Genomic DNA, 19936 nt, shown 5'->3' on the forward strand with positions numbered 1-19936 from the left:
AATGAAACTTTTACTATCGCTGCAGGAATCTATCATATTTGTAAATCTCCGTTGTTTTAGCCACTGCTGTTTCCTTAGCCTCATGCAAGAAGTTTGAAAACTTTGTATCCCAGTAAAACACTTGTTCTGACCAAAGAAAAGAGTTAGAGCAGATGATCAGGAGTTAAGGAGAAAAAGCACAACTACCTGGTTCGTTGCGTGAATTCCTGCATCTGAAGAGGAAGAGCAGAGGACAACTCCTATTAAACCAGGATTACTCACCATCAGTCACACACCATGCTTTGGCCAGGAAACTAACAAGTGATAACATCTCATGGTCTCAGCTTTACTGACATGCATGCAAGATTTCGCAGCCCTGGAAAACTGATTGTCTCAACATGCAGAGTTGGAGGCGGCTGAACACATGTTTAAACACAGTTGATGCTATCAGTGTTCACGAAATCTGTGACAAGTGTGGGCAGTTCTTTTCAGAGTATCATGCAAGACCAGTCATGTACAGATCGTGCATTATGCATCGTAGCTGCTGATGTTCTCCCTTGCTCAGCTGCTAGGCAAAATATCCTCCTCTGCTTATGTCACAGACTCAGCGTTGGGACCCTGCTAGCACCAGAAGGCTTTTAACATGGTGATAGATATCCAAGAAACCTTTATTTTTGTTTGCTAGCAAATCCTGACATGGCAGACTAGAGAATCCATAGATACCTGTTGAAACATTTACTTTATTTCCAAGAAGAAATTTGTACTGTGCAGTCAATGGCTTGCTGTTCCACCCTGAAAGACTTCACCCACACTAGCAAGCCCCATAGTATGTTTGGGCTTGAACCACACTGAGCCCAAGTAGGTACCAGTATTTTGTTTGTCCTTGCAGCACTTCTCCAAGACTTTTTGAGCCCACAGTCTCTGTGAAGCCTTTGTGGGAATCTCCCTGTCTAATTACTTCCTTTAAGAGGACCAGTACTGCCCCCTCCTGTGAGCAGCTCCATGGCTAAGACACTGCATTATCAAACCTAAGCCTGTTGGCTCTCTGCAGCAGATGGGCACAAATTCCTCTTTCAAAAAAAAACCAGTGAACAAACAAAAAAAAAAGGTCCCACAATTCTATGTACATTTTAGTTCAACTTGATTTAGATGTAATACTCAGGTGCAAAAATAGCCATTGCCTACACCCTTTGCTTTCTTATCACTCTTGACTATTCTTGAAGGGCAGTCAGAGACTTCAAAGATGTTCAAGGTCACTTTCTAGCAGCAAGGACCTTCTCTGAAAAATACAGGATTTTTCTTCTTCAGCTGGCTTTACACTTCTGATCTGTTCTCTTTTATTCTCCTCTCTTTCACACAAGCACTAACACCTAAGTTCAAGCATGCCAATGACGGATGTACTAAAATAGAGGTGAAGAGAACTCTGTAAGCACCTCCAGCTCCACCTGTCAGGCTCATCACATCAGCCGTGAATTCCTCTGCCCCAGGCACAGCCACCTCCAACTCCAGCAACTCCGTTCCCCTGGGCTGTAGCCATATATTTGCCCAAGGGTAAAATGGTCGAACGGATAATCATACAAAATTAATGACACTCTGTCATCAGCTTTGTTTCAGGTGCAAGAATTGTGTCTGGAATGTCTGGTAGGCTTTGCTGTAATTTGAAAGCAAAAGACAACAAAGAAGACAAACAAGCCCCACTTTCACTGAAATGCATGCCAAATCAAACAGCATTCTGAAACTGCATGGTGAAAATTGCTTAATGTTCACACGTGCAATAATTTAGTCCACCAAAGAAGTCTTTTGATTTAAGTTCACTTTTATTATGTAGATATATTTTTTGTTGCATACCAGCAGTTTACATTAGACAGTATAAGTTAGTCAATAAGCATGTTTTCGAAGGGCAGTACAAAAGGGAATTTTCCAGACTCTGGAAGAACACTGCACTTCAGAGGGTAGTTCTGAAAATGAACATGGCTGTTGATTCATTTTAGGCAGGCAAAATATAATCTAAAGGATATTTGGAAGTCGCAGGTCTGAACAAAAGCAGAATGAGAATGGTGTTACCACAAAGAGAGGAAGGCTCAGGGTTATTTCAGAAGAAAGAAAAGAGGATCCATTTTGACTAGATAAAAGTGCATTGAAAGGCATCCAAGAAGAGAACTACCAGTTTGAGATGGGCAACAGAAAGAAAAATGTAACAGTAAATTCCTGAATCTTTCTGGTATATCTCTAAACCAGAAATAGGAATGAGATAATGAGTGAAAAGAATAAAGAGAAAGACACAGGAGGGTGAATAGGGTCAATAAGTAGTGACTGTTATGAAAACCTGTTGAAAAAAGATTACAAGAAACCATAAAACTAGAAGATGCTTGCCACAAGCATCAAGGTTTCACAGCATATCAAGGCAAATAGAACCAACAGTGATAAAAAGTCAGAGGGGTATTGAGAGGAAGAGTTGAGAAATTTGAAATACTAAAGGTAAAAAGTAAAATAGTTTCCATTTCTGAGAAGTGCTGCCATTTTTGTGGAGCTGTGTTAAGATATATTAAAAATATATTTTTAAAAGTTCTATGAAAAATAATTACTTCGATTCTAAGAATGCACATGACAGGGTAAGAATCAAATAGCCTGCCTTTACAACCATAACAGGAAAGATGGTAGCAAACACATCAAATCAGTGATCATTCACCTGATAGCCTGATATATGTTTTGTTTAAAGAAACAAAGTAGTTTCCTCTTATCCCCTACAGCAATGCCACCTGACCCCATCCACTATATAATACACACTTTTATTCAACAATCTGGGGGAGAGATTGATTTTCAGTTTACCATATATAAGTCTAACAGAGTCAGAGTGGATTGCAAATACCTTCTTTTCTGCTTTCAGGCATAGTACCTTGCACTGAGGGCTGGATGGGGAGTGAAGTCTCTGACTTGTACTCCAGTCCCACATCTTTTGTCAATCTGAAATTTCTCTGGAACTGCGTATGATTCTGATGTGAGCCCCAAGAGGTTTATTCACATGAGTAGGCTTAAAAGATCAGTCCTTGGCTTAATGCCCTTGTTCAGCTAGCTCTTCCTCAGGCTTCACTTTCAATACTGGGATGATAGGGCTCTTGTCCTAGCAGGGTGCAACTGGTGCTAATTAAATTGCTGTTTGCACAGCGCTTCACATTCAGAGAACTCTGGGGTCCTCAGCACAGGAGACACATGGGGCTGTTGGAGCTGGAGGGCCATGATGATGATCGCAGGTATGGAGCACCTCTCCTATGAGAAAAGGCTGAAAGAGTTGGTGTTGTTCAGCTTGGAGAAAAGAAGGTTCCAAGGAGACCTTATTGTGGCCTTTCAGTACTTAAAGGGTGCTTATAAGAAAGAAAACGACAAAACTTTTAGCAGGGCCTGTTGCAATAGGACAAGGGGTGATGGTTCTAAACTAAAGGAGGGTCAATTTAGATTAGATATAAGGAAAAAGAGGGTGGTGAAACACTGGAAGAGGTTGCCCAGAGGGGTGGTGGATGCTCCATCCCTGAAAACATTCAAGGTCAGGCTGGATGGTGCTCTGAGCAACTTGATGTAGCTGGGGATGTCCCTGTTCATTGTTGGGGGTTGGACTAGATGACCTTTAAAGGTCCTTCCAATCCAAACTGTTATATGATTCTGTGAACTGCCGTACTGAAAAAAAAAAAGTGGTGAAAGCACCAAAACAGGAATCCAATTTGTATATGCAAAGTCAGTAATTTGAAAACCACAGTTCTTCATTTGTGTCATCTGACTTTTTGGCCTGACATTTAGGAGACTCAGTAGTGGAAATTCCAGAGCAAGTACCTCAAGAAGCTTCTGAAAGAGTTGCCATGAAAGCTTCCCAGAAGCCATTACCCTCCATGGGTGGCCAGGCAAACTGCCCCCAAACCCACACGCTCCATCATCCTTTCATTTGTTGCCTTGTGATACCCCATGCAAGTCATGTGTTCGGTAGAGGAGGGAGCCAAGGACAGCTGCAACACCATTTTGCTTCAGGTTAGTTCTTAAAAAGTTTTTCCCAAGACAAAAAGCTCATACAATGCTTTCTAGAGATTAGTATGGAAATAACAAGCTACAGCATCGAATTCCCTGTTCATTTTGCTTTGCCCCAGCAGGAAACGCTCTGACCTCTTGCACAAATGGCAGCATTTTGAGCATATACATTTTGCATGACAAAACAGGGAATCGGGTAACACAGCAATGTCCCCAAACCATTTCAAGCCACAAAAATCCGGCCTTTCTGCCAGGATGGGTTCTCCTATGGCCAGCCGTGGCGTGAAAAGAGAGAGAAAAATGATTGTTGCTGTAAAAAGAGTAAAAACTTAAGGTTTTTTAAAAAGAAAGGTGCTGAACGTCCACGAGACCGGGGAGCAGGGCGTGCCGGGGGCCCCGCGGGTGCCCAGCCCGGACACGTGTGCCGCTCCGCGCAGCCTCCGCCTCCCAGCACCTGGCGGCGCGGCCGCGGCCCCGGCCCCGGCCCCGGCCCCGGCCCCCGCCCCGGCGCGCTCCCGCCAGCCCGCCCACCTCCAAATGCACACACCCGCGGCGGGAGGAGGAAGGGCATCTTCCCCGCCTTCGCCAATTTAATTTCGCGCCCCATCCTCGCCCCTTTTTCTTCTCCTTCTTTTTTTTTTTTTTTTTTTAATTTAATTTTATTATTATCCTTGTCATTATTTGTCGGGGTGCTCCAGCCGGCTCCCGGCGGAAAGGGTGGATCGCTTCTCAGAGGATCCCCGCGGCTCCTGGGGAAGGTAGGCAGCAGCTAATGCAGTCGGAGGGATGGGGCCGCGGTTCCCCGCGCACCCTTTGTCTCCGCGCCGCGGCCGCGCAGCGCGGGCCGGAGCCCGGAGCCCGCCGCTGCCCGCGCTTTGTCCCCGCCGTCTGCGCAACCCTCCCCCCATCCCCGCAAAACGTGTCTGCTCGCCCCTGGTGCTGCCCAGTGCGAACCCTAAAAATGCAGGCAGCGAGCCGGGAGGGGCTGGGGGAGCCCGGCGGGGCGGAGGGAACGAGGGAACAGGGCGGCCATGCGGCATCTCCCGCGGCCGGGGCGCGATGCTGCCCTAGCCGAGTGCTGAGGCGAGCATGGGAGAAAACCCACAAACAAACAAAAACCGCAGAAATAAAACAAAAACCTGGCAATCGGCTTCGGCTTCCGCTGGCAGCGAAAAAAAAAAAAAAAAAAAAATAGCATTAACAAATGAGTTTGTCCCTGATGGCGGCCGGGCCGCGCGTGCCGCAGCCCCCGCCGTGCCCTGGGAACGTTCCTGGCTTTCCCTTAAACCCAGCACTGCCACGGGGTCAGTGCAAGTTTTACGGAAAATGCAGGCTGGGCCCACGGCGCGCACGCGTGTGCATGGTGCCCGTAAATACATAGTACCAGCTGAGGTGGTCGCTTTTAATGAGCACAGGCGAGAACAAAAAGAGGCCGGAGTGAATGCCTGCGTGTGCAGTGGCTCACGTGTGTGTACACGTCCAGCTCGCTCTGGTGGCAGGGGGCTTATTCCATTATTTTGCAGAGTTCGTAGTGCAACCTGTAGCTAGGATGTGTCTGTCTCCTTGTGAAAGAGGAGACGATGAGGTGTGTTTTGTTTATGTGACATTGGAAGGACTGAAATAAACCCTGGATCTGGCAGCTGGTTTTATGGAAGGAGAAGCTATAGTCTCCTTGTGCCACCCGCTGAACTCACCTCATGTCCTTAGGCTGTTCAGCGTCCCAGACCGCTGTGGGGCCTTTCTACCAACCTCTAGTCCAAATTGTAAATAGGAACCTGTGCTTTAAGGTGCTTCATTCACCTTCTGGTTTGTTTGGCTTTCATATGTGCTTGAAAGGCAAACTAACATAGAACAGACATTGTTCTAAAGACATTGTTCTAGTGTAAGAAAAAGATACATGTTAGTTGATAAAATATATTGCAGGAATAAAAAACAAAACAAAGAAAAAATTCCCTGCCTTCTGAGTCTAACCTTCAGAAATCAAAAGTAAAAACAGCGACAGGAAGAGAAAGAAATCATCTAAATTTTACTTCATTTGCTACCAAAGCACCAACTGTGTTTAAAAAGCCTCTGGAAGGAAATTCCATCTGTTGCTGAAGGATATAGGTATCAGTAAGTGCCCTTTCCAGGCTAGGAGCCCCTGCCGAAATGGCGCTGAAATCCGCTTTGCAAAACCTGCATGAAATCGCCGAACTGCCATATTGCTGGTAAGCAGAGGCCTTCTGCTGAGGCTCGGTGGAAATTCACTGACTAAAGTGGGATCTGCTTCATTGTCATACAGAATGACTCCTATTTGACTTTGCCATTTTGGAAGGTCGGGTTTTTTTCTTTTTAAGAGGCACCATAGAGAGAGCACTTCACTGAAGCACACTGCAGCATCCTCTGTCTTGTCACTTGAGACTATTTATGCTGTAGTTGGACCAACTCGGCTCTCCAGCCCGGGTGAGGATGGGAGACAGTTGCTGGCAGTGAGCGCCAAGCTGCACACACCCGTATGCAGCAGATTATCCCCGGAGTTGTTTGAGGCTTTCTGCAGACTGCTGTAAAACATGGAGGATCGATTGTCCTTCGTGCCCAAATCCTGCTTTTTACAAGGGTTTTAAAGAATGGAAGGGGGAGGCAGTGCTCTCTCGGCCTTCCTGCCTGCAGGCTGCTCATCCTGGGTCTCTGTCCTACATTTTGTCTGTGTTAGCTGTTTTGGGAGGTTGTTCTTTAGCAGGGTAAGAGTGGTGACCGAGCAGAAATGGGACTCTCCTCCTTCCTGTGCTCTCCTCTCTCTTTTTAGCATCTTGCTCGTTTCTGTTGGAATCTGCATAGGGAGCAGCATGGCAATAACCATCGCTTAAAAGTTTGTATTTTGAAGACAGGTGTATGTTGTGGAAATATTTAAGTATTTTAAGCCTGAATTCAGTTTTCCTTCTGATGCATACTTACTGCTGTGACCTTAATCCAATCGAAGAAGTTTGAGCAGCTGCTCTTGGGAAAAAGGGCAGCTTTTTCATGTTTTACAGTTAACTCTCATAGTATTTGTCCAAGCTTATCAGGTAAATATTGCTCTGAGTCTCTTACAGTCAAGAAAATTGAGGCAGAGAAATTGCTTGTAAACTGGGGCAGAATAAAAGTGAGTTACACATGAATTTATACAAAGGATTCTTCCTTCTGTAGTACAAAATTTATTTAAATGGGAATTTCAGAGCTGCTGTTTAACCCTTAGAAATACATCTGGGTAGTGTGTTTTGTTGCAGTGACCCATAAAGCCCCACTCACACAGCATTTCCACTTTCTGTGGAAGACAAGAGTGCGTTTATTTGTGGTGGTGCGTTGTGGGATCTCTTCTGCTGAGAGGATTTCACAAAGAAATATAATTAGGAAAAAATGTGACTATATTCCTTGCCAAATGCCTTTCCTAAATTGACTGGGAAGGGCTCAAAACAAAAATGTACTTAAAACCATTTTCTTTTATGGCTCATCTTTAAATGTTTTGCCTAAAGTAATGAATCACTGGGTGAATCAGACTGGGATTTTATGGTTTCTTATTTGCCTGCCTTTGATCAGCTGAGTAGCCTGTCGAGACTTAATTTGGGACTGTCTTCCCTTTCTTTATGGCAGCATGGAAGGGCAGTGTGGAGAGCAATGGGGCAGAGTAGGAGCATTTTCCTATTGCAGCACAAGGTCATGCACTACCACGAGGAAGGTTGACAATCCACGTTTGTTCTCATCACTTCTGTTTTACAGCATCCTTTTCTGAGCTTCCTTACCAAGACTTCTATCACTTTTTTTCCCACCCCCCATCTTATCTTTTAACTGTTTGCATCCTGCATGCCGTGGGGCTGTGAGAGAGAGGAGCCTGGGGATGAGAGGTGGTGGCTTGCGGACACCAAGCAAACGGCTGCAGCAGCTCGAAGGCCTTCTGGCCACCACGCTGCCCTCATCCTGGTGCTGTTGCTGATGGGCAGAACAGGCGTGTGCCAGCACTCTTTTGGTTCTCTGTGGCGCCCTGGGCCCAGCCGGGACACCACTGGGGTCATGGTGAACCCGCTTCCTTCCACTGCTCCTGTGGCTGCAGCCTGCTGCAGAGGGGCAGAGCTGAGGAGCTGGAGGCAATGACATTTCAAGCACTGCAGATGTTTGCTCAGTGAGTGTGAGTCAGTTTTTAATTTCCAAGCTCTTGTTATCTCAGTGGCTCTTCTCTAATCTCTCCATTTTGTCCTTCCTGTAGATGAGGAGTAAATCTGGAGCTTTATGTTCCTCATGTCAGGTGTCACTAACGTGGAACAAAAAGGGGATAGTTGCTTCCCTGCCTCCCAATGTGATACTGTTACGTATAAAGCCTATTCTTGCTTTTTGTCATTTAAGTGAATAGTCTGTACAGAGAGTTTCAGGCTCTGTGTTTCATTATTTATATCCATGGTGTCTTACTGGTTATATCACTCTCCTTTGAAAGAATTTTCAAAAGTATGAGCAAAGAAAGACGTATCACATCTCAGGCTTTGCAGGAATAAAAACAGCTTGTGTGAAATTCAAGTGCAGGGTTCTGATGACTTGTAACCAACCAAGAGGAGTTCTTGCAAAACTCCCTTTGAGAAGAAAGTTGAGTCACATTTTGTCTTCTGAGCAAATTAACTTGAATTCCATAGTTAAAAGTGCTTAGTGTGTCTTGGATATTTACCAACCCCAGGACAGTTGGACTGCGGGAAGCACGCAGTGAGTGAAGTGCCCAGTGAGTGTGAAAGGGCACATTGCAGAAACCATACCCAGAGATGGACTAGATGTTGTCCAGCTTGACCACTTACCCAAATGCCTCTCACATACTGGGTCAGCTTTTGGGCAGCCATGTGCCTTAAGATGACACTTCTTGACCTGTGTCATTTACAGGATATGTAAAAATGGCATGTGAAATAAGCGGTTGTGATTACTACCAGGAGTAATCTAAAAAGGACATGATGTTCTTTTTAGAAACACAACTTCCGGTGACATGTTTTCTGAGATTACACCTCTTCCATTTACGGCCTAGAAAGGATTCATGCATAAACCAGAAGAAATAAAGATAGATTGTCCGTAGTATCATATTTTTTTTCAAATACGAAGTTTTTGATCCCATTACTTCTCTTGTGGAATTTTAACAGTCTAGAAAACTGGAGTTGCAGGGATTTTTTCTTACGTTTCACAAGTCAACAGAGAAAATTACCACAGTTCTTGGAATGTGTTTTAATGGCTTGTGAAGGTCTCAGTGCCCTTGAAAATAATAAACTCATTTTATCTTCTTGTGTCATCTCATAGTCCTCCTGAAGTTGTGACCAGTTGTAATCTTTCCCATATTCTGCAAGGAGCACACAACAAATAAATTATCTGTAATGGCTTTTACAAGACATATCATGGGATGTTTAAAGAGAAAGCTAAGCTCCTAGGCCAGAGCAGTGCTTTTTCTACCAAACAGAATGTCTAAACAGAGGGGCTGGCTCAGCTACCAAACACAGACCCTTGAGGTTCCTTTTGAAGCGTCATTAGCTCTTTGCTGGTTTTCTCTTGGGGTGTTGCCTTCTTCAAGAAGGAGCGCTTGCACATCTGAATAGAAAAATTTGAAGTAAGAGCAAAATTCTAATTTCTCCTTTATGATTTACTAGGTGTATGTCTGGAAAGAGAGGTTTGACGGCAGGTCTCTGGAAGTTTTCCTTTTGAGAGGTTTAAGGCTGGACAGAGTAGTAGGCACAGTGACTGAGGTGTTTGGGATTTCTGCAGTCACTATTCACACGACTATTTACTGTCTTTCAATGTGAATTAGGAATAAAGCTCAGCCTAGGAACTCTTGCCAACATAGCATTTTTATTTGCATTTCTTTTAAGACATTTCTTGAATGAAAAGGCCATAAAAGTACAAATACTACCCTGCTGCTTCCCATATAGCTCAGCATCACCATATGGTGAATTTTTATTAGTTGAAGCAATTTTGGGTTTTTTTCCCACAGCACTTAGTGGCACGTACACCTGAGGTGGCAACTTGCTTAGCTCAGCTATCCCAGTGTTGAATCTCCTTTTGGGAGCAAAGCTATTGCAATTGCAGGGAACAGCTCTGTGTTACTGCACACCCCTCCCATGGGTAGGGGTGGGGTTGTCCTCAGCAGCACCAGGCTCCGCTGTAGAGGCCAAGTGACAGGCCTGGAGTGGACGCCTGACTTGTGGGGAATGAAGCTGATTGACATGAACCCTAACCTTTGGGATTTTAGATTTTATTTAGACTCTGATTTGTCACATGGGTGAATTCCAAGTTTAGAGTAGGTGATTTGGGGATGAAATTCGTGTGACCACCAATACTCCACTGACTGTGGAGGGTGCCCCGAGTAATTAGCAGTAACAAAGGGTTTTCTCTGTATATCTCTAAGATATCAATGAAGTTATCATTACAAAAATTTTGTGATTTGCATAGTGTTTTATTCCAGGTATCACACTTCTATCACCCTTTGTCTCTGAATCTTCAAGCACCTCATAAACTGAGTGTTAGTGTTGTTCTTATCAGCTTAATTTGATAGGTGGAGGTGCTAAGGACATGTTGGTTTTACTTTGCCAAAGATCTGTGATGAGTTCATGCCATGACAATGAAAAACTTCAGTTCCCAGCCCCACCACTCTCTCCTCACCCGCCTCATGTTTTGACACTGACATCAGGTTTTCTCATACTTGGAAGTGCTATGCATTATTTCATTCAAGAATTTTTTTTGTTTGTTTCAGGGTTTTGTTTTGGTGATTTTTTTAGTAAAGCACTTACCTAGCAAGAAGCTGAGGTATATTCAGAAATGTGCCCAGTGTCATGCTGCTTCATGAGCAACTCGTCTGACTGGAACATGGACTCTGCTGAAATGATTGCCGGTTTTTCAGCTTGCTCTAAGATTTTGCTCTGTCTTATAGAATCACAGAAGGATTTGGGTTGGAAAAGACCTTCAAGATTTTCTTGTTCCAACCCCTCTGCCATGGGCAAGGACACCTTCCACTACACCAGGTTGTGCAAAGCCCTATCCAGCCTGGCCTTGAACAGTTCCAGAGGTGGGGCATCCACAGCTTCTCTGGGCAACCTGTTCCGGTGCCTCACAACCCTCACAGCAAAGAATTTCTTCCTATTATCTAACCTAAACCTGTCCTCTTTCAGTTTAAAGCCATTCCCCCATTTCCTATCACTACATGCCCTTGTGAACAGTCTTAATTCAGTTAGTTCTCTGTAGAAGCAGAGTTCTCGTTGAAACAGACAAAGATTGTCACTTTCGCGTGGCAAAGATTGCTTGGGAATAGAGCAGGGAGCTGTGTTCCTGCCAGTCTGGTCCTGCAGTGTTTCAGTGACAGAGGGGCAGAGGGCGAAGCTGGAGCCACGTCAGTGAGCTGTGCAGCCGGCTCTCCAGCGTGCTGCTTACCTCACACCACTGCTAATTTCAGCACCTGCTTTTGAAACACTTAATGGGGAATTTATTAAGTACAGGCAATGTCAAGGCAGTTCTGAAAATCCTCCTGGGCATCGTGATGCAAAACGGTGCCAAAAGGAAAAGCTTCTCTGCTTGAATCTCAGATGAATCTTTACACAGGTTTTAAAATGCCAGGGGACACAGATCCTGATACAGAGGTTGCCAGGTCTCTTAAGAAATTGTTTATTTTAGGAACTCATGGTCACAAGAAACTTCAGGATTCAGTGGGCTTGGTCCTTGCCACCTCAGCAGTCGCTGTCTCCTGTGGCTTTATCCTTTTATAAAAAGATTGTGCTTCTCTTCCAAAATAGGTAGACTATTTTATCCCTGCAGCCTCCAGGAAGACTGTTCCAGAATGCTAAATTCACCCTCTGCTTGCCAGTCTACATTTATTTATCAGCAGCCTAAATCAATTTTTTTTTTTTTGATATTTTATTGTGCCAACATTTTAATACCTGAGCAGTTTTCTCCTGGTGTCTGTAGTGGAAATCTCTTCTGCAGAGGAGTCGAAAAGTACCCAGTCCACACACCCCTTGCACCAGGCCCTGCCAGTCACCATAATCACATCCTGCCCTGCTGTTAGCCTCGAGGCTAGCCTTTAAACTTGGCACGTGAAGTCTGGACAGGGTGGGCTCTTGGGGAATTGTTAAGAGCATGTGTAAGCTTTAAAATGGCATTTCTGAGAAAGTATTTACAGGGAAAAAATTGGTCGTTTGCAAAGCCTTCTTCTACATGGTGGGGATGTGGTATGAAACAGAAGTACTGGCTTCTGTAAACTTAATTTGAAACAGGCAGATGTCATAACTGAACAAGTGAACTACATCCTCCTGTCTTGCCCTGCAAGAGCTGGGGATGCTCGTGCCTCTTTGGTTGCATGCAAGCAGTTTGATGGCTTTGAGGTGGCCCTGAGAATTTAAAAATACCCCCAAATTAATCTGGCATATGAGGGTTCACCACGTACCCCAGGCTGAATAGTTGTTTGGCAATACTACAGGAAATTCATTCACAAAATGGGAATTGAGAGTTATGGTGCAGGAGCTTGTTTGTGAGTAACATGCTGTTGCCTCACTACCACGCTGGAGTTGTAGCTCAGCCGAGAGTGATTGGACTCCGGAAAATACTGGTCTTTCAGTTGATTTGCATTGCTGATGAGGAAGTATGTCACTGTAGCAGACTTCTCTGATCTGCCTTTGGTGTTATTCTCAGTGCTTTTATGGAGCACATCTATCAGAGGAGAGATCACCTCATTTCTAGATAGTAACTGCTTGACACAAGGTATACATTGCTCTTTCTTTCTGTGATATGTGAGCTTAGGGATTTAGGTTTTTTCTGTTTCTCTCTTTGTTCATAACAAGTTTAACCATACAAAAATTTAAACAAAGCATCCTCTTCACCTCTGCTTTCCCAAAAATCCTTAACACGTTAGAATACATGTATTAGTAGAACAGAGTACTGGGATAACTCTATCCCTCTTTCCATCACACTTAGTATCAGCATGGACGTGTATTTTATATTCTTAAGTAAGAACTGGGAACAGACAGAAGACAAACACCAAATATTGAATCGGGACTTGGACAAGCAAGTAATTTTTATTCCTTAATTTGTAGGAGGTTAATCTTTTTCCTGAAACAAGCAGGCTTGGTTTGCTCACAAGTTTTTAAAAAAAATACTGTGTTCAGCAATTGATTGCAGGACAGGGTAAATTTGTGAGGTTGATCTCATTAAGACATATAATGTTACTACTGTCCTGAAATTCATTTAGGTCGTAACCTGAGGTCCATCTAACAATACAAAATTGGTTGGTATGGATGGCCCCTCCTGTGCAGGTTTCGCTGGTTTCTTCTGGAGATGTTGCCTGCTGTTGGTGGTATACATCTTGGATTTTTTTCTTTTGTTTTATTTAGGTTGCTGACACTGTGGCTGCAGTTTACTCACAAGATACCAACCAAACACTAGTATTTGAAGAACCACTTGGATAGGTGCAGTTCCTCACCCAGTATGCCTTTCAAAGCTGGATTAGAACTGACTGAATTGCAGAATATGACTGTCCCTGAAGATGATAACATCAGCAATGATTCAAATGATTTCACAGAGGTGGAAAATGGCCAGATAAATAGGTGAGTATTTTTCCACTGACGCACTGTTTAAAAACAGCATTCTAATTTTCAGTATATGTCTTGAACTATTCGTTACCAAGTCATGCTCCATTTGAAGATGTAATTTGAATTTCATACGTAACATCTGTTGGGCATAGGCTGCAATAGCAGATAAAGCAAACAGAGTAGCAATTTATTCATCGTTTCAAATCCTTCAAATTAGTCTAATAAAATTCACAAACATACAATGCAGCAAAAAGACAACGTTTTGAAATGTCTGCTTGCACACAGCAAAGAAGTAATAACAATACAACGGCATAATTTTTGGCAAGTCTCTTAGTTGACCTTTGATCTCTGATATGACGATTTTAACCTGCCTGGCCACCTCCGTGTATCCAAGCTTCTGGGGAGTTACAGCCGGTGTGGTTGGCAGCAAATGTAGGTCCAGTCTGTATTTGCAATTTGGCAAGCTAACCTGGGCAGAGGTTTGTTCCCTTGAGGCAGAGGTGGCAAGAAGATGATAAAACAGAGTCTTACACCTAACTCAGATCAAGTTTAAAAAATGCATCAACATTTGTCAAAATTATTAGTTACAATTATTACCGGTACAATGATTAGGCTGTTGGCTTTTTCTGTAGGCTTACAGTCATTTCTGAAGAGCTGCCTTTTCCACTAGAGAGCAGTTCTTCAGACCTTCCTGCCAGCCTCCAACAGGTGCTGAGCCATCCAGTTTATAGCCAAGACTTGTTGACAGACCCTGTTTGTATTTTGTGAGCTGTAAAATAGGAAGCTCTGTTTTGATCAAACTTCCTGTTCAAATATTGCAAACCAAGGTGGAGCACAGGGCCAGTCAGTACCTGCATGGGGCACCAGCCCTGCTGGGAAGCCTGTGCTGGCACATCATTCTGCTCCCTACTGTGGGGCTGCCACCACCTATTTTAGGATCTTTAAAATCTTCTTCTCTTGCCCTTTCTTCCTGTTGGCAGCATCTTTGCTGGCTACACAAGAAACTCACTTTCTAGAGTTAAAACAAAATTCAGAGCTGTTTTTTCCCAAGGGAGGTTAGAGGCAGTTGTGGCACTCACAGCTGCGTGGGTGGACAAGGATCTTGGTGACAGGTGTGGGAATAAGCACCCAGCATTGTCCTCACCGTTCACACAGCAAAACCAGCGAGCCGTACCGTGGGATGGGGCAGGGGGCCCAGGCCGGTGGCGGGGGTGAGCCCCCCGGCAGGAGAGTGCCAGCCCAGCCCCGCCGCCCGCCCCGGGGAAGTCCTGGGGCCGCCACCAGCAGGGCGGGTGGTGCTGTGACCGCAGCGCAGCTGCGCTGATGAAGATTAGAGCTGGTCAGGGATTTCTGATGCAACTGCTTTGATGGAAAGTGCTGAAACGAAACACAAACCACTTCTGTTAAAAAAAAAAAAAAAAAAAGGCAGGAGCAAGACAAAAAACCCCTCCAACTTTGCCAAAACAAAACAGTTCCAGTATGAACCTGCTTGCTTTCCTGCTGGTTCATGTTGTAAGGACAGGAGCTTGGGGGCTGACAGTGGTAAATTCACGCCCTGGAGCCTGTTAAGGATTTATATCCTTGAGACAAGGAGTGGCTATACTGGGCTGGCTGTGCCTCCCCAGCACTTTGACTGATGCCATCAGTAACTGTTACGGGGGAAAAACCCTGCTGGCGCTTCGTTCTCAGTGAATGTTTATAGAGGGTGGGGAAGGATCGTGCTGTGTGTGCCTGGTCCTTTGTGGTCACAATGTGCTTTGTGGAGTTAGGGCATAGTAAGCGTGGCAAGATACAGGTCGGATCCAGACTGCCGGCAAAAGGAAGAAGAAAAGTGGAGTGAGGAAAGAGGGTCAGAAAGTCAGAGGCAAAATTTCTGATTGCTGTTCTGGCTCTTAGGGCAGATCAACATATTCCACAATTTTCTGTTCCTTTCTGGAGAACTCACTTCCTCTGCAGAAGAAAGATCTCTCGTCTGGCTATAGGATATAGCCTATTACGGTTCTCGTAGCCCTCTGCCCAGGCACTCATGGGACAGCTACTTGCATCCCATGCATGTCTATTGTGCCCTGTATATCCCAGTTTGTTCATGTTCCCCTCAGTGTCCAAACCAAGAGTTTCGAGGCAGCTCTCAGTGACCACAGCTTCCGCTGCAGCAGCACGTTGGCACCAGTGCAGCCCTGCCGGCATCCCCTGGGGCTGAGGCTGTCACTGAGCCACCCACAGCTGGTGCCCTGTGCAAGCACCTCCACACCATCACATGTGGCGAGCAGGCGGGCATATCCTGCTCTGCACCCGTGCTGAACGTGTCCTGAAAGGATGTGGTTAGTCCCTTTCTATAACTATTATGGCAAACACGTTTTTTGCAGGGAGTAAGAGATTAACAGGCATAACATGTTTTGTCCTGCCTGGCATGTGATGTGAGGCCTTGTAAAACGCCCAAGTCCATCAAAATCAGTGGGACTTTTTCTGTTGATTTCACTTGAGCTTTAGATTAGATCTGTAATTTTCAACTAACTTATTTTTTTGTTGTTTCAACCTGTTTGATTTTGCACTCTGTATTTAATTTTAAACATTTTTTTCTCTCAGCACACAGTTTTTCAAGCTCAGTGTAGAGCAAGTTTTTAAGGGTCTTTTGGAGATGGTACACCAGACAGAAGCTGATTCCAAATCTGGTTGTAAACTCCAAATATTTCTTGATCTTGGAAAAGAATCCTATATGTTACTTTGGCTTTCCAGCCTTTTCTGGGCCTAAATATACAGTTGTACGTAGGGAGGGGATGTTGATTTGAAGAAGCTGCACTAAGAGGGGTTTTTCTTTGTATGCAGATGTTGAATGGGAATGTCTTCTGGAAATGTCAGTTCAGAGATTTGCATCAAACCCAGACGTGGATTTTGTGACTTTAACTATGTCTCCTGGCTATAAAACTTTGCCATCTTTGCACGTAGTTGTAAATCAGTATTTAGATAACTTATTCATTTACAGATATCTGTGACGATGCTCTCAGGAAGCTGATGTCTGAATGCCTGTCTTGGTTTACAGCTACTAGTAAGTTATCAGCACCCCTTGTTCTGTTAACAAGGTTGTTAGTAGGTATACCAAGATCTGGTCCAAGTTTCATAGTGTAAGTCAGATCAAGCTTTCTTCTGCATATCTTGTTCATGCCTGCCCTGGAAATCTTTGCCACTGCTCAAGTTAGCATGCAGTTTAAGAGGCTGCCTAAGGATAAAGTTCTGTCATCTTGGCAAAATTAGCTTTCCCTAACAAATGTTTAAGGCATTGGAAAATACCGTTTTAATTTAATTATGTTTAAACATATCTGAGATGGCTAAATGGCTTTTGGCTAACTCTTACGGGGGCTTAGCCAAAGTGGTTAGCTTAGGGATATCACCTTAATCAAACATTTCTTATTGAAGTCTTTAAATAAATGAAATTTGGAAACCATAGTTTAACATCATCCTTTTTAAACCACTTTATCAATAAGGCTATGTTTCTACTTTGCACTAAATCAAGCCAGGAAAATAACTAGATTAAGATATCCTTTCCAGGCCAACTGTGAGGCTTCATGCATCACAAGGATGAGCTCATTATATCTTGGCCAGGATATTTCATTAATGTGTTTGAAAAGTTTTGTATAGTCTGTTCATACTCAGCTGTGATACAGGAAACAAAGCAGGAAAGCAGAAATGTGTAAGGACAGGTTATGTCTTTCAATGATGGGTAAAGCAATTGAAATGAAGACAACAAACAGTGCAAATGGATTTCATGCTTGTCAGGGAGTCTCAACGCTTTGATGGCACAGACAGTCCTACAGTGCATTGCCACAGCACCTCTCACAGTGGCCTCTGATCCTTGGGAGGGCTGGGAGAGGCCGGCGTGAACAGGCGTTTCACTTAATTTGTGTCATATTCATAAAGGTCAAAAATACAACATTCTGTGACAATGAATGGCTTGTTTTCTAAGCTCATCTATTAAGCAGAGCAGATGCATGGCATGGTTTAACTAGAAATTCCAGTATTCCAACATATGTTTCCTTTCATATACTCTAGGGGAAAAAACCACCCTGAAAGGAAAAAAATGTTTATAAAAAGCAGTATCTTGATAGAATTTTTTCTGTTGAATTCATTGGATTACCTTCCACCCTACTGGGTTTTTTAAAATTTTATTTCATTTAAGATCAGTAATATTTTTCATTTATGGAAAACTTGTCTGTCGTATGGTATGGCCATACCAAGCATTGTCCCAAGGCAGACCTCTCCTCTGGACTTGCAGATTAAGTTGCCTGCAACAGCAGATGCAGCACAGGCAGACCCCACATCCCGCTGTGCTGCATCGCTGCTGAGCTGTCTGGGCAAGCTGTCCTGGTGCTGGGAGGCAGGCGCTGGGAAGCTGCCCATAAAAAAGCTGAGCTCAGTGCTGTGTACCTCATAGTTTGGGAGCCCAGTACCTGCATTCCCACGTCTGATTCTGCCCTCCTGTACACATCACACAGCATAAATGGAGAAAAGGGCAGTGTGACGTGGGAAACGCAGGGTGGATGAGGAGCCCAGCTTGTAATAGGAGATGATAGGCCAGGCAACAAGCCCACTCCATTTTTACTGTAGAACTAACTCAGAAGAAAGTACTTTGGATCAGTTTATCAAATCAGACAGTTCTTTTAAAGTCCCATCCAGAAGGAAATGACATGTTTGCTGGCCATGGAAGAAGATACCAGCTTTGCAGAAGCTGTTTATTCTGTCAGAAGTATTCTAATGGAAAGTCCCACAGTCGCTTTTATATTGAAGCAATGTTACTGAAGTGTTATCTTTATCCTGTATTAGTTTTTTAACAATTATTTTCATGGAACTTTAATACCAGAAGGCAACAATAATAGTATCTACAAATTTGTTATTTTTGTAATCATTAAGGGGGAACTGGCTGCTGGGGGATCGGCAGAACTGGGGGGACCAGACTAGTGGCTTCTATCATAACTCTTGACAAAATCTAAAATGACACATGATCTCCATAAATGACAGAAGAAGGCAAAGTCCACAGATGTTCCCAGCAGCAGTTACAAATCCAAAAGAGACAAAACTCTTCTCTGTGCTCCTGCCTGTACAAATTGCCTGCAGGGTGTTTCGAGAGAGAGCTGGAATGTCTTTTTCAAATCATTCACACTCTGCTGCCTGCGTTCAAGAGAATGACTTTAAACAGACATGAAAGAGAAAAAGCACATGCTCTGAATCAGGTTGAGATTTTATTCCATGAGGAGGAAATACCTACAAGGTGAGCTTTGGAAAGCTAATTTTGGATCAGTCTGTCTTAGAAGTGGTTGTGTTTCACTTCTTAAAACGGTGGGGGAGGTTCAGCCATCTATTCCAACTGTGTTAGGGCTGGTAAATCTGACATCATGTCTATATTTGCAGCAAAGTAGTTGCTGAAGTTAGTATTTAAAAAATATAGGATAAGCCTATAGTTCTTTTTTATTGATATAAAAGAAATCAAAGCAGACCAATGGGTAGGAGTCAAAATTAAAGAAAACCCAGCTGAAATACTACTTACATTTTGCCATCTATGCCCAAATTTAAGGCATAAAGACAAAAATGTTAAAGACACAAGGCCCAGTGTGTCATCTGTGGAAGCCAAGTCAGCAGCATTATAGCTGCATGATTTTGGCATAGCCTTAGAAGCTGTGCTAGCATATATATCACTAGTAATTAGGCTACAGCTGGGGCAGTAGGGAAGTTTGCTCAGGCTCTGTCTTTACAAGTTCATGGATTTATTACCAGCCTAAATATTGCTAGATGTACAGAGATGATGCGCAGTGTCGAGTCACAATTTGAACTATGCATCCCTGACCAGTAGATGTTTCCCACTGTGGGAAAGGAACAGCAGTGCTGCTGTTTGTGTTCGGTGTTGTTTGTCTGTTTCAATTTAAGAAGAGCCAGCTTAATGTACCTACAGCTAAAATGGGCTCTGACACTTGGTGACAGTCCCTGGTTAGGTATGTGATGTGTACGATAACTGAGGCATTAGCCGGTGCAGACTAAGAACCATCTGTTGGATTAGCAAAGATGCCAGCGACTTAATTGTGCATAAACCTTCAAAAGATGAAAAGCTGAAAGAATGCTTTATACAAACTAAAATGTTTGCTGAAGAGAAGATCTGCAAGAAAATAACAGCTCATCCAAATCAGAAGTGTTGTAAATCTCAAGGATGCCAACACAGCCACAGGGGGACAGTAAGTTCCTAAATGTGGATACATCAAGGACACAGAACAAATAAAGGGTAAAGAGAAATGATGATGGCAGTAATTCATAGTTGCAATTAAAGCTTTATTTTTTAGCAGGGTGTTACGATTAGTGTAGCACAGAATTTATGACTAGAATGGCACAGGATTTCAACAAGCAGAATCAAT

The 19936-nt window shown here is 43.8% G+C and overlaps 1 protein-coding gene across 2 annotated transcripts in view; it reads left to right on the forward strand.

The window, feature by feature from the left end:
• The first annotated feature begins 4523 nt into the window (after positions 1-4523).
• Positions 4524-19936, forward strand: part of SLC38A1 (solute carrier family 38 member 1) — a 42166-nt gene continuing 26753 nt past the window's right edge. For both annotated transcript variants that reach the window (XR_007202974.1, XM_048300313.1), the window contains exons 1-2: positions 4524-4751; positions 13344-13556. Coding sequence is in view for 1 of the 2 variants with exons in the window: in XM_048300313.1 (XP_048156270.1) it covers positions 13438-13556 (119 nt within the window). In the remaining variant the exon portion in view is untranslated. The remainder of the gene's footprint in view (positions 4752-13343; positions 13557-19936) is intronic.

This window comes from Corvus hawaiiensis, chromosome 4, assembly GCF_020740725.1.
Source record: "Corvus hawaiiensis isolate bCorHaw1 chromosome 4, bCorHaw1.pri.cur, whole genome shotgun sequence".
NCBI lineage: Eukaryota > Metazoa > Chordata > Aves > Passeriformes > Corvidae > Corvus > Corvus hawaiiensis.